Source organism: Epinephelus lanceolatus, chromosome 20 (genome assembly GCF_041903045.1).
Source record: "Epinephelus lanceolatus isolate andai-2023 chromosome 20, ASM4190304v1, whole genome shotgun sequence".
NCBI lineage: Eukaryota > Metazoa > Chordata > Actinopteri > Perciformes > Serranidae > Epinephelus > Epinephelus lanceolatus.
Window position 1 is genome coordinate 6,645,160 of NC_135753.1, and position 14,711 is coordinate 6,659,870.

Here is a 14,711-nt window from a genome sequence, read left to right on the forward strand (position 1 = left end):
CCTCAGAGTCGACAAGCCAGTTCAAGTTCGTCTCAAGCAGTTTCCAAAGAAACAACAGCATAATAATGACTGTAAACGGTCGTTTTCGGCTAATTGGTACAACGCAGCAATGGAAGGAGATGCTGTTAAGGAGGTTCCACTCGTCAGGAAAGAGGAGACTGCAACTCTACTGAAGGTAAGAGCTGGTTATTTTATTATTTGTATTGTTGCTGTTTGTGTTTGTTAGCAGTGTAGGCATTTTCCATTTTTTATTAACAGAAATTAAGCTGATGTTTGTATCAAACACAGCTATATATCATGAATTACTAGAAAACAAAAACATTATATGTTAAATCAAGATGTTCAGCAGCAGTGAGCACCCCCATATAGTCAGAATGGTACGGTCTTGTTTCATAACCACATTTTGCGACGATTCCACAGCGAGACTGGCAGTCGAATCAGACTTCTCTGAATCGAATCACCAAATCATAGACTGTTCAGGGTCACCCCTACTATGTTTAACTGAAATAATGCTCATGCTATTTTTCACTAGTGAAAAACAGACTTAAATCCATTAAAATAAAATGTACTTACTGGAACAACGGAACATCTGACTCCTAAGAGGGTCTTTTAGTACAACCAAACACTGAACAAGTCATTTTTAGGCGACCAAAACATAGCAATTAACTTTCACTGAACTGAAAACACATTGAAATAGTGACAGAGTCACACCTATACTCTGTGATTTTGGGGTTATGCCATGGTTACGTTACCTAACCAACATTGTCACTATGTGTAGCGATTTGTCAATGATGGCACCCACCTATAACTCAAACTCAACACTTTAAACCTAAATGGGTGAGTTATTTAAAAAAAATCACCCCCGCCATACAGTTATCATGAATAGGAAAATTAGCTAAAGAGGCAAAAACTGGTTTTTGTACCAGGCTGTAAATGTAAACATGTAAACATGTTTATTTCTGCTGTAAAGTTGGGCATTTTAGCATGGGGTACATGGGGACTGACTCCTTCTTGGAGCCAGCCTCAAGTGGCCTTTAGAGGAACTGCAGTTTTTGGCACATCTCCGTTGGCTTCATTTTTGAGCCAGGAGGTTGCCACTTGGCCAGGAAATGCAATATCAAGCCAGCAAGAGATCAGCACTTCACCATCAGCTCCTTTTAGGCAGACCAGCCCATTCATGGTCGAGTTTTTTGTTGGTGGGCCACTAAGAATGAATTGTTTGAAACATTCATAGCAGCTGTTGGACTAACAGATGCTAGCTAGAGCCATCCACAACCAACTGTCATGTGTCGGTGGATTCTTGCCGCCTCAGTCCATTATTAGGTCTCACACCTGCGGGCCTGGGTTGCCTCTGCAAGTTTGGGGCACTGGAGGATGAGCTAATAAAGGACCAGCTGGCTGAGCGCACTAATATCCTGACAATCAGGAAGAAACTACTGCCGTTCCTGATGACCTAACTCTGGCAAAGCTTGTGTGGAAATAACATCTTACATCGAATCTACAGCCATATCAGCATCTCAGCTCCACTTCCTCACCCTTTCAGTCCATGCTAATGATGGACTGTGGGACCCCAGGGTGTTCAGCCCTGAGGTGAACTTTGCCAGACGCCAGGGCACAGCAGCAGATGAGGAGTAGCCTGACCTGCCCTGCTTAAGGACACTGTACCACAATAATAATATAATTAATGTTGGTGTTATTGTTTAGTTTCAGAAAAAAAATCTAAAACCCTGCCATGACCCTTAACCCTTTCAAACTCAGAGAAAGTTAGTTAAATCGTTTAATTAGCATAACAGAACATGAACACAGGCTCAGAGGTGCAGAGTGTGTTTTGTTTGTTCCTGCATGCCAACCAACACACACATCATGGATATGTGTGTGTCCTAGATGCTTGGTTAAAACCCAGAGGAAACACACCTGAGCTTAAGAGAGAGCAAAGAGAAAAAGGAAACACGGGGGAGAGAGATGGAAAGAAAAAGGGTGAAGAAATTCCCTCAGGAGAAAAGTCACCATAGAGAAAGACAGAAACAGAATTGCAGTGAGAGGAGACGAAGGGTGTTTTCAAACCTTCCATTTATTCGCTCTGGTTCTGAATCAGTGGATGAGTTGGTAAACTTGTTACTTTTTCCTTTTGCTTTGGTTTCTTTTGTCTGGGGGGCAGGAACGAGGAAGTAAACACAAGTAGAAAAACCTGTATGTACTGCTGCCCCACAGTTATTTTATTTAACAGGGCACTCTTCAGCAGGCCGGTCTAATTCTCTCACCTGCAGCTGCTTTCAACATTTCACTGTTTTTATGTGTTGTATGTATAAGCTGAGACATGTAGTCATTTGCCTAAACATCAAGAAGGCAATGCACTTCTTTGCTAGTCCAGTTTTCAGGTCCAGATTTCTCTCAACCACATCCCAGCATGCAAAGCACAATTTGGGAGATTAAGTTCAAACTCTCAGAGTATGTTTTTTAGTTTGGTTGAATCAAGCTTGGATCAACACAAACAAACCACCACACAATAGTTTGTGACCAGACCAACACCACTTCCACTAAAGCAGGGGTTCTAAAAGATTTGATGACTAGGTGCCTATTTAAGTAATTTTAAGTCATGATTGAGGGCCGCAGAGGTTAAGGACACATGATGTCGGCCACTTTGACAAAGTTGACCCCCAGTATGTCTCTCTACTTCACTTAGCAATTTCATGAGATACCACAAAGCTACTCTGTTTTACAGCTTCACTACTTTTCACAAAATTTGTGATTGTTCTCATAATGGCATTTAACATCAGGTTACTGAAGCACCAAAATCACCTGACTGCAGAAGAGGCAAATTACTTTAACTGTCCCTCGAGGTCTGACAGAGTAAGAGTTGATCCATTTTTACTGAAACCTTCTTTGCTTCTCAGTAGTAATGTCAACAGTTAACTGTTAAATGGCTAATCAGTTAACCACCAGGAATAATTGTGTAGTTACGCATGTTAGTCCTATATGTTAATTTTGATACTCTCCAGTAACTCCACTGCGCACAACCAGGGTCTTGTAAAAGACAGACAGCTGGCTGAAATATGCTGAAATACAGTGCCTACTGTCAACCCTACGGTCTCCGCTGGTTGGACAGCCTTGGCCACTCTGGACTGCACCCCAAAAAGGTCAGGTGGGAGCTAGCTGGCAGTGCTGGTCATTCAGCTATTACTGCTAATAACCCTGTCCTGACCCAACAGCTGTGCTGTGGAAAAATTGTGCCTGACCCCTGGTCTCCCCCCAAGTTGCCTTAGTGAATAAGCATCTCAATATGTTTTTTTCTAGCTGGGGTAGGCCTACGGTGTTATGTAGCTTAGTACGCTGACACTATGCTAGCTTTCTGCGCACTGTGGTGCACACGGGGGATATAATGGGGTGGTGAAATGTGACGTTTAAATGGGCCTCAGACAATAGTGAAACATAGATATATTTTTAACTAAATAAAAACTTGAGATGACTTCCAGTCAAGGTGCATTGTTGCAAGTAGCAGACACACAAAAGGCCCCTAGTTAGGTTGACTTAGGCCTAGTCTGCCGGAGGACCCCCCCTATAATACACCGGGCACCTTCTCTCCTTCTCTCTCTCTCTCTCTCGCTCTCTCTCTCTCTCTCTCTCTCTCGTATTCTATTACTGCATCTTGCTAACTCGGCCATTCTGGATGTCACTAACTCGGCTTCTTCTCCGGAGCCTTTGTGCTCCACTGTCTCTCAGATTAACTCATACCGCAGCGGTGCCTGGACAGCGTGACGTGTGTGGTTGTGCTGCTGCCGTGGTCCTGCCAGATGCCTCCTGCTGCTGCTGCCATCATTAGTCATTAGTCATACTTCTACTGTTATTATACACATATGACTATTGTCACACATGTATACTGCTAGATATTAATACATACTTTCAACATATTGTACCACAGTAGCCAGAACTATAACTATAATATTATTACTTTCAATTATGTTGTTGTAACCTACTGTCATTACCTGCATCTCTCTCTCTCTGTCTCTCTCTCTCTCTCTCTCTCTCTCTCTCTCTCTCTCTCTCTCTCTCTGTCTCTCTCTCTGTCTCATTGTGTCATGTGGATTACTGTTAATTTGTTATGCTGATCTGTTCTGTACGACATCTATTGCACGTCTGTCCGTCCTGGAAGAGGGATCCCTCCTCAGTTGCTCTTCCTGAGGTTTCTACTGTTTTTTTCCCCCCGTTAAGGGTTTTTTTTGGGGGGAGTTTTTCCTTATCCGCTGCGAGGGTCATAAGGACAGAGGGATGTTGTATGCTGTAAAGCCCTGTGAGGCAAATTGTGATTTGTGATATTGGGCTTTATAAATAAAATTGATTGATTGATTGATGACAATGTAACTGTCTTAAACACTTGAGCAACACTTAAACAGCAATTAGGCGATGTTGCGTTGTCGCTTGCAGTGTGAACACGTCATTACTCACCAGGGCCACCATGTTTCTGCAGCAACATCATCCCAACAGCAGGACAGCATTACCATGGTAATTGCGTCACCACTAGTTAGCTCCCACCCAACACGGCACCCACTGTGCAGAGTAGCCAAGGCTAATGTTAGCTAACCACTGGACAGTGAAGGGTGGGCAGTGAGCACTATGTTTCCACATGTTAACGTGGCTAGCCGGCTGTCTGTCAGCAAAGCCAACAGAAAATAAAATAGGGGAATCCAAGGCACTCTTCTTTAAATGTATAGAAAGCCTTTATTTAAAAAATGGCTGATTCATTTAGAAAAGGTTAAAACATGATGAAAGTGGGTTACAGCCCACGCATTTCGGCACAAAAGAATTCTTCAGGGTGGTTCTTCTTGGTTTTTTTGACGTCAACTTTCCCACCAAAGAGCACCTTCGTCACATGATCAGATGAACCTTCTGAGCACTCTGGACTTTCTTTTTGACAGAAAATAAAATTGAATGCAATACTTTTAAATCACTGAACATTAGAATTTCACCACCTCTAAATGGATAGCGCCTCCTAATGCAATGCTATTGCTATGTGGACTGAGAGAAAAGGCCTCCTGTATTTACATCATTTTGTGTGGGTTTTTTTTTTTTTTTTCAAAAAAAAAAATTAGCCGTCTAGTTATCCCTTAAAAGATGTCGAGCTATCAAAGCAAAACTAACCAAAATTGACATCCCTACCCCTCAACCATGTTCGCCATCTCACTTCCATACTCAAGTTGTCCATCATAACCGCTAACTTTTGCTAATGGCATTGGCTCTGATAACAACCTCATTACCATACCACTGGCAAAGTGCCACTAGTTGCCATTCAACCAGCAGCTTTCTACAAGTTGTCATTCCTAACCTGACAGATGCTTGTTAAGGGGGTGCAGTTTGACAAGCTGAGTGGTTTACTAAACGTATAGATATTTTAAATAAAAGTACTGAAATGGATTATTCGGATATACGTGCACTTTATGTCACACTGGGGGCCACACAAAATGTTTGTGAGGGCAGCCATTGCCCAGTGGGCCTTTCTTTGAGAAACAGTGCTCTAAAGGGTCTCAGTGTGGCTGTTTTGGTCTGCACTTAAATACAGTCTCTGTGTTAAGATCTGCTATCATCATTCCATGGTCAAAAACTAAAATTCCGCAGGGCTATACTAGACAGGTTTGAAGCCACCCTGAAACAGGAAAGAGACTGAGTGTGACAGACATGATCACATGGACCAGGTGTAAACAAGGTCTGAGAGTTTAAAAAGGAGGACATACTGTGAGAGAGGGGACACACTTACTCGGCCACCTCCCCACTGGTAGCCAGTGAAGTAGGCTAACAGAGAGTCAATTTGTCTTCCAGGGATTCTCCAACAGGAGAGACGGGGTATTTCTAAACACCTTCACCCACAAACATACACAGTAACACACACAGAAACACACACACACACACACAGTCTCTGGGTCACCTACCCTCTTGTCTTTGAAGTAGTACTGGTCGATGTCCTCCAGGGGAACACCCACCAGATGAGACGGGATGTCGGCGAAGATGCGCGGCAGCTGTTTTCCTGCCTCCAGGTCGGGCCGGGGCCGGGGGAGCTCCACGTCGCCCAGGTCCTGACACACACACACACACACACACACACACACACACACACACACACACACACACATACATACACAACATCACCACCTCCGAAACACACCTCACATCTGCCTGCTGAAGCTGCCTCACATGTTCAGATTTAACCTCCAATATTTCATCCTCTGGTTTCTGTTTTATCTTGTTTTGATAATAATAACATTAATAATGCTTCCTGGTTGTGTTTGTCAGGTGTGTGTGTGTGTGTGTGTGTGTGTGTGTGTGTATACCTCCTGGTATTGTTTGTTGCGTCGGGCCCGCTCCTGGGCAATGCGCTGCTCGATGCCCGCCAGGGAGTCCGGCGTGAAGCGCTGAAAGCTCTCTGGTCCCATTGGAAACACACAGCCAGCCATCTTCTCATCCTGATCCTGCTGCTGACTGGCCCAGTATACCAGCTGCAGACACAGAGAGAGGAAAGTTCAATGCATAACTAATAATCTGTCATGATAAACAACAAGAATCCACTCATAATCCCTTAAAGATATAATAATATGTAATGTTTCAGTCAACCAACTTTCCCTCCAGCTTTACAGTTTCCTTCTACTTCAGTGAGTGGCTTTCTAAATTAGAAGAGGGACCAAGTGTGTGCACATCCAGGCAAAAATACTCCGGTGCAAGACAAAAAATGTTTCACTGCAGTGCACAAATGAACTCTCTGCACACTGCAGGATCCAAATAAATAGTTTATTTCTCTTTTTAAGGCAGTTTCAATCAACAAGGAAGTCACCTGAGAAGGATCTTGTAGATTGAAAGGTCATAAACAGAGAAAAAGAGAAATAGACTGTTCATTTGGAGTCTACAGTGTGCAAAGACTCTCTTTGTACACTGGTTTCCTACATTACTCAGTGTCTTTCAACAACACTGCCACCAAACTCCAATAGAGTGGTGCAGGATGAGACCTAAAGCCCAGAAAAATCAGTTTACTCATCTTGAAGTCAGTGGGTTTTTGTTGAGATGCATGAAGTAAGTTCTGTGGTTAACACAAGCTAAAGAAACCTGTTTCAACATGAAAAAAATGTTTTCTTCTTTGAGAAAAGGTTGCTGACAAGTGGTAAAATGAGACTACAGAGCATCATCAAGCCGAACATGACTTATAGGACCTTGTTGTGGTGGCAACGTTGAAGTCATGCAATGGTAGTGTAGTTGGTTAATAGGCTAACGTTAACTTTTTTACCTCTGGTGATTGCAGTCACACTTCAAAACTTATGCGTTCATTGTTGAAGATTATCTTGCTGAACAAAACGTTTGTTTGCTACAGAGCTTATTTTCTGCAAAAATCCAAAACTGAGGGAACCAGGGTGACGTTAACTTTCATGTCAGCCAACAGAAAATTTTAATTCCTGGTGCAATCTATGGCAGAGCGTACATATTTATTACATTACAAGTCATAATTAATCTGGAAAGTAAACAAGGTACACACTTACATTTTTTCAATGATTAAAATATGTACTTGGCATGTAAATAAGGTGCATTGAAAAGGAATCAGACTGAAGCTTGTTTATCTAAAAAAAACCAAAAACCCTACGGAGATAGGGGCTAAGCCTCCGATATTTATGTCATGTTTATTTGTATCGCTATGTCAGTCCAAAATCGTGTTCACATCTTGGCAGCGCCCCTTAAAACAACCCTCTGTTCCATTTCCTAGGCTGCAGCCCAGGTGTGTTTAATTTCCACTGACCTGCTAAATATAATACCTGTCAATGATTTCACATGTTGGTTACAAATCAGTGAAAATTAAGCCAACCTGTGTTGCAGCCCAGAAAATGGAATACAGCCTATGACTTTGTGTGATGCACATATTATGCTACATATAGATCAGGAGGACGTGATTGTAATCTTATAATCAGCCTGATCAGTACACTCACATGCCGGCATTGCCTATTGTGTTTACACTTGGCTGCTCTCGGCTCACAGATTTACAAATGCCACTGAGTCTCTATATCTCTACTTGTGTAGTTATGTTTCCATTTTTTGAAAAATCAAATGCATCTTTCCATTAACTACATTTATGTGGAAATATTCAAGAGGGCGTGATAGGATGACACAATAAAGGAAGCATTTCTGATACATTGGAACACGTTATCACCGCTTCTTATTTGTGTTTATCTTTCTTTATGAATGAATTAATCTCTTCTGATCAACATGGAGTCTTTAAAAATCGATATTGTAACAAAGGCCCCTATTCCACAGGGCAAAACCCCAATAACACTAACTAACATCTGGCTTTTGTATTTAGATTGAAGGGTTACAATTGGCATTCATTCCTAGGATTAATGACTCTGTAGCAGTCACACTGTTTTATCGGCTCCAGCTCCAATCTGCTTCAACGGGCAGTAATGTAAATACAACACGCAGGTGGATGCACCTCATTTTTGTCCCCTTTCAGGCAAGATGTAATGACACATCACCACCAAATACCATCCATCTCAGTCCAAGCAGCACTTGAACATGGTTCAAAATTAGTCTGCACCAAATTTTAAAGAGAGGCTGGATAAAACCCCTTTACCATCAAAATTATTGCATGTATGCAGGTATTTGAAATGTGGGAATGCCCCGATTAAAATAGGCAATAGATTGCTTTCTCATTGCCAGTAGACCAGAGCCATGTACACATCTCTGCAGCAGATGAGTATGCCTTTCTGTTTTTTTTTTCTTTTTCTCTTTTTATACCTGTGTCTCACATTCGAAGTCGGGAAAACAGGTTAGTAATCAGCAGAAAGCAGCATGGAAGCAAATGTAAAAATGTAATGTAAAAACTCAGTGCAGACTAAATTTCGGTCGATGTTTTAGTGCTGCTCAGGCAGAGACTAATGGTATTTTGTGGCAGCACAACATTGCATCTCACTGGTAAAGGGACTAAAATTAGCGTGTCCATCCAAGTGTTGTTTTTCCGTCACTGCTGATCAGAGCTGGAGCCAATGAAGACCTGTGACTACTGTAGAGTTATTTGTCCTGTGTGTGAATGCCAATTTTAGCCTTTCCCATTAAATACAAAAGCCAGGTTTTAGCAGGTGTTAGTGTTTCGCACAGTGGGAGAGGTTTAAGTAATAAATCTCAAATGAAATAACCACAGTAAAAATTTCACTGGACTCCATGCTGCTTATTACTGTTTACCAACCTGTTTTCTGGCATGCTCATGATGCCAAATGTGGCCCTCCAGTAAAGAAAAAACAACAACATAAGCATCTCGGCTTTAGTCTGGCAATGGCAAAGGAGTCTGTTGCCAATCTTTAGCGGGTTTTCCGGTGTTTAAAAAAACTAGAGGCACCAATTTTGGTGTTAAAAAAGTAAGAGAGAGGGGATGGGTTTCAGTGAGGGCCCCTCCCCCATATAGACTCAAACCAGGGACATAGTGTTAAAGACAGGGGTCCCTGTAGGGAGGCCAACATACTGTAGCTGATATTAATAGAGAAAGACACACACAGAAAGACGGTCACTGATATTGTGTTGCTATATCCATGTATACAGTCAGATGATTATGGGATGTCCAGGTAATGAAGTGCAGGCCGATAATAATGTCTCATTAACACTAAGAAACGGGGCGATTGAGTATAAAGTTACACTGAGAGAGCCAGAGAGACTGATTATAGGATTACACGAAGACTTCGTAGAGAGCAAGACTGACAAAGTGTGAGTGTAACAGGTCTGCGTCTGTGTGTGTGTGTGTGTGTGTGTGTGTGTGTGTGTGTGTGTGTGTGTCCAGACCATCTGCCTTGGATCCTAATTGAATGATTAGACAGGCCTCGTTTTTCAACCCTTCATGCATTTATTCTTCACAGCTCCCAAATCTGATTTCTGAAGTGTGCGTTAGTGTGTGAGTGTGTGTGTATGTTTGTCTGTCCACATCAAAGGAAAATCCAGCTCTGTTTTCCATCCTTATCAAAAGCTGTCATCCACTCAGTCCCTCTCTCTCTCTCTCTCTCACTCACACACACACACACACACACACACACACATGTATGTCAAGTACAGTAGCTCCTGATGAGCTGTTCAGTCCTGGTTTCCATTCTGCTCCAACACTCGGTCACGTACACACTTTGGGTGGACCTCTATACTTTGTCAGGACTTCCACTGACATCGGGCATTCCCAAAGTCATCAGAGAGATCTGGCGGCGGGCAAAAAAAAATTTCTTCTACGTAGAATTCACTTCAATTTATGTTCTTATTCTTTTAATTAACTGAGACTTTCCTCTCAAGACATATGTTTATGCTCAGGTAAATGTTAAGGCTTTTAAACAGCTGTGGGAATCATGTCCGTCAGGTTCAAAGGAGAAAGTCAGGTGATGTTATAGAAAGGTCCACAGAGAGAGGAGGTCAAGGTGGACATCAGACAGTGACGCAGGACATCCAGCTCCCCTCTCTACTTCCTTCTTTATTTCACTACCTTGTCCTTTCCTTCTTAACCTCCTCTTTGACTACCATATCTCCTGTATTACCTACCCCCCCTTCACTCCCCTACCTCTTCATCTCCTTCCTTCTTTAATACATTCACCTTTCCTTCTTCACCCTCTCTTTTCCTTCGCTACCCCCGCCTTTCTTTGTCATCCTCCTTTTGACTGCCATACCTCCTAACTGTCCCAGCCCTTTCCTCTCCTACCCCTTTCTCTCCTTCCCTTTTCTATCCTTTTCTTTCCTTTCCTACTTTGTCTTTCCTTGTCAGCCTCATTGTCTTCTTCCCTGCCCCCACTTCCCTTTACTCTGTCTCCTTTCCTTTTACTTCCTACTTCATTTCCCTATGTTCCCCATATCTTCTCTACCTCCGCCTCTCCTCACCTACCTCCTCCTTTCCTTAACCATCTTCTCCTTTCCTTACTTATCACTCATACTTATCTCCCCCTTTCCTCCTGTCTCGTCATCTCCATCCCTTTTCTCTTTTCTTTTTCCTTTCCTGCTTCTTCTTACCTGGTCAGCTTCCACATTTTCTTGTTTACCTCCTTGTTTCCATCCCTGTCCCCACTTTCCTTCTCTACTTCTTTATTTTCCTACCTTCATCATTCCGTCTTTACTTCCTTTTCACCCCAACCTCCCACTTTTCTCACCTACCTTCTCCTCTCCTTTCTACCGCCTCCTTTCCTCTGACTGCTTCACCTTTCTCCCCCTTTCTTCCCCTACCTCGTAATATCCTCCATTTTCAGCTCTCTCTTTCCTTGTTGACCTCCTTTTCTCATTTACCTCCATGTTTGCCCCTTCTCTACTTCCATCTTTATTTCCGTACCTCCCCCTTTCGTTCCTTACCTCCTTTTTACCTCACCTACCATATCCTTCCCTTCTACTGTATACTTCCTTCTTTATTTTACCTCCTCCTCATCTTCCAAACCACCTTCTTTTCTTCCCTACCTCCTTCTTTCTTTTCCAACTTTGCCTGCAATAACTCCTAACTGTCTTTCCTATCCCCCTCCCTCTTTTAACTCTTCCTTTCCTTCCCATTTTTATGTTCTCTTTCCTTTCCTTTCCTTCTTTGACTTTCTATGTTCCTTTTCTCATGTACCCTATTGTTTCCTTTCTTCATTCCCTTCTGTCTCTTGTAGCTCCTTTATTTCCCTACATTCTCCTTTCTTTCTTTATCTCCTTCTTTACTTCTGCACCTCCTTCTTCCTCACCTATGTCCTCCTTTCCTTCTTAACCTCCTCTTTGACCGCCATACCTTGTTACTGTCTTACCTTTTTCCCCATTTCTTTTTCAACCTCTTCCTCTCCTTTCTTTTTTATCTTTTTTTGTTTTTATTTGTTCCCTTCTCTAACTTCTAATGTCTCCTTCTTTCTTTATCTACCTCCTCTGTCATCTTAACCTCCTCTTCGAGTGCTATACCTCCTAACTGGCTTACTTATCCCCCCCATTTCCTCCCCTACCTCTCCCTCACCTTCCCCTTTCTAGTTTCTTTGTCCTCTCCTACTTTGTCTGTACCTCTCTGACTCCTCCGGTCTTCGTCAACTTAGTCATTTTCTTGTTTACCTTGCTTCCTTCCCCTGTCTCCACTTTCCTTTCCTATCTTTTCCTTACCTTCTCTACTTCCCTCTTAATTTCCTTACCCTCTCTTTTTCATCCATCTTTCCTCACCTACCTCCTCCTCCTCAACCTCCTCTTTGACTTTCCTTCTCTACCATTTACTCTCTTTCCCTTGTCTTCATTCTCTTTCCTTCGTCCTTCCTGGTCAACCTCCTCCTTTCCTTGTTTATCTTCTTGTTTCCTTCCCTGCCTTTTCCTTCCCTTTCACATCCTAAAGTGAGAAGCTTTTTGCTCTTTTATGAATATTTCTTGAAGTCTTGCAAAACATTTTTAGTGACTTTGTTGGCTGATCTCCCAGTCAAGTGCATGAATGCTGTGAATGACACTGTAAGAGTCTATCAGAGCTCATCAGTCAGTCAGATGTGTTTAATAGAAATGTACCAGCGTCCTTTCACACAGTAATCATCCTCTGAAGCTCACTGCTCCTCCTTCAGCTTCAGGCTAAACGATGACTAACTGCTACAAACATCAAAATACTGAACAGACACTTTCATATCTGTTCGCCTTCAGAAGCTTTTTACTGTTTTTAATGATGTTTCTCTTTCTTTTCTTACTCATTGTGTCTTCTTGTTGTTGTTTACTACTACATCTTCTTCTGTGTTATGGCCTCAAACTGGAACCAGACCTTTAGGTTTTAACAAAGACTGAACTCAACTGACTTATTTTGTGTTGCATTTTTGTATGTGTGGATTACAACATGATCAAAGGGAAGTTATTATATTAATTCCCAGGTCCATACTTATATTTTGGGTTTCTACTAGAACATGTTTACATGCTTTAATGTTGAAAAACACTTAATTTTCCTCATACTGTCTGTGCTTGGCCACCTGTATGGTGGAGCCCTCTGAAACCCTCCATTATCGCGCCTGTCTCTTTAAGGCCTCTGTCCTGCTGTGACTGGTCAATTTTTCCAGGTATTCAGTATCTCTGCGCTGTCATTGCAGCTGAGAAATAACTGTAAAGAAGAAAAGCAATACTTTCTACCATGAAAAAATCACAAATAAAAGTTTCTGAGCAAAAATCTTCACAATCAGACATTTCAGCAGAAATATGATGCAAAATCTGAGAAAACTTAACAACAAAGGCAACCAAGATTACTTGTTTCCCTGATGTTAGCATGTAGCTTCTAGGGATGGGCAAACGATCAAAATTCATTATTCAATCATCAAAAAAATTAACGATCAATTATCAATTAATTGATAAGCGAGTATTTCAAAAGAGAGAAAACAAAAGAGTGCAGTGCAGACTGTTGCTGCAGGAGAGTGCAGCTGCCCCAGTTTTGAGCTTCAACCCCCCAGGCCAAAGAGGAAGAATGGCGCGCATGCGCAGTTCACCCCTGGGTGTTTACAACCATTGCCAGCCAGAGTTACAGGCTTCAGTTTTCAGCGAAACCTCCGTCTTTCAATGGCGTAGTGTTTTCAGAGGCCTCAAGGGAAGCCGCCGAGGCTTTGGAGAGCGATGAGAGCCTCCGTCTGTTTCTGATTTTTTGCCTGGCATAGGTCCGGCGGGGGTCTCGTAGGCCCGTCGAGCCGCCAAACCTATGCCAGGCATTGTAGGGGAAACACTGCGACTATCGATCAAAATTATTTGTGATCGATCAAAAGCCTTAACAATCAATCATCGATAATCGAAAATTGATGCCCATCCCTAGTAGCTTCATGTAGCAGTGTACTTGCAGCCAGGGAATGACTGCGTACAGCAGTACTTTGTACCATGAAAAGTCACCTAGAAGCTTTCATATCGGATATATATACATATATACTATATATATATATATATATATATATATATATATATATATATACACACAAAAATCACCAATAAAAAGTTCTAAATCAGAATCTTCACAACCAGACATGTTCCAACAGAGATATCATCTAACTTTGGAAGAAATTAATAATGGCAACCATATGTAAAGGTTTTTCTGATGTAACGATGTAGTCACATATAGCAGTGTACTTGCAGTCAGGGTGGGACTGTATAGAGACCCTCTCTATGATGAAGAATCACCAATAAAAGCTTCTAGACATAACCAGACATGTCAGCAGGAATATAATCTGAAATCTGTACAAAATTAACAACATGGAGAACCAAGATTACATGTTTCCCTGATGTTAGCATGTAGCTACATGTAGCCATTAGGGGTGTAACAATCCATTGATAAGCATCAATTTATCGATTCAGTGATCAACAATCCAATATCATTAATGCAAAGTGAAAACATGAAAATATTTTCCATTATGGAGAAAATATGGATCAACAGACAAAACACATGCCACATGTAAGCAATGCTGTTACGAGATAAAACAAGACATACCTGCCTGGACAGGCATGTCACTCTGCAACAATGGCTGCTCTGTTTTAACAATGATCTGCTGAAAAAACTGCTGTTCTGTCAGGAGATGCAGTGACTTAAACCAACAGTGAATAAGAAAAATAATAACATTCCATGTAATTTGTTGGGCTGTGCAATGTAAACATGCTTAAGCTAATAATGGGTCACTACCAAAAAACAGTTGTTTTGTTTATGAACATTGACAGTTATTACTGGGCTGAATCTGATACTTTTGTGAAATTAAGTTGTTAATCCATGTTTTATCCATGCTTTATGGCTG

At 41.9% G+C, this 14,711-nt stretch overlaps 1 protein-coding gene across 1 annotated transcript in view; it reads right to left on the reverse strand.

Moving 5' to 3' along the window:
- Positions 1–14,711, reverse strand: part of LOC117265098 (sodium channel protein type 5 subunit alpha-like) — a 370,250-nt gene that overhangs the window by 273,317 nt on the left and 82,222 nt on the right. Inside the window, exons 2-3 of the mRNA XM_033639488.2 lie at positions 6,321–6,485; positions 5,922–6,065 (exon numbers count right to left, since the gene is read on the reverse strand). Of these exons, the coding sequence (XP_033495379.1) occupies positions 5,922–6,065; positions 6,321–6,443 (267 nt within the window). The 5' untranslated portion in view covers positions 6,444–6,485. The remainder of the gene's footprint in view (positions 1–5,921; positions 6,066–6,320; positions 6,486–14,711) is intronic.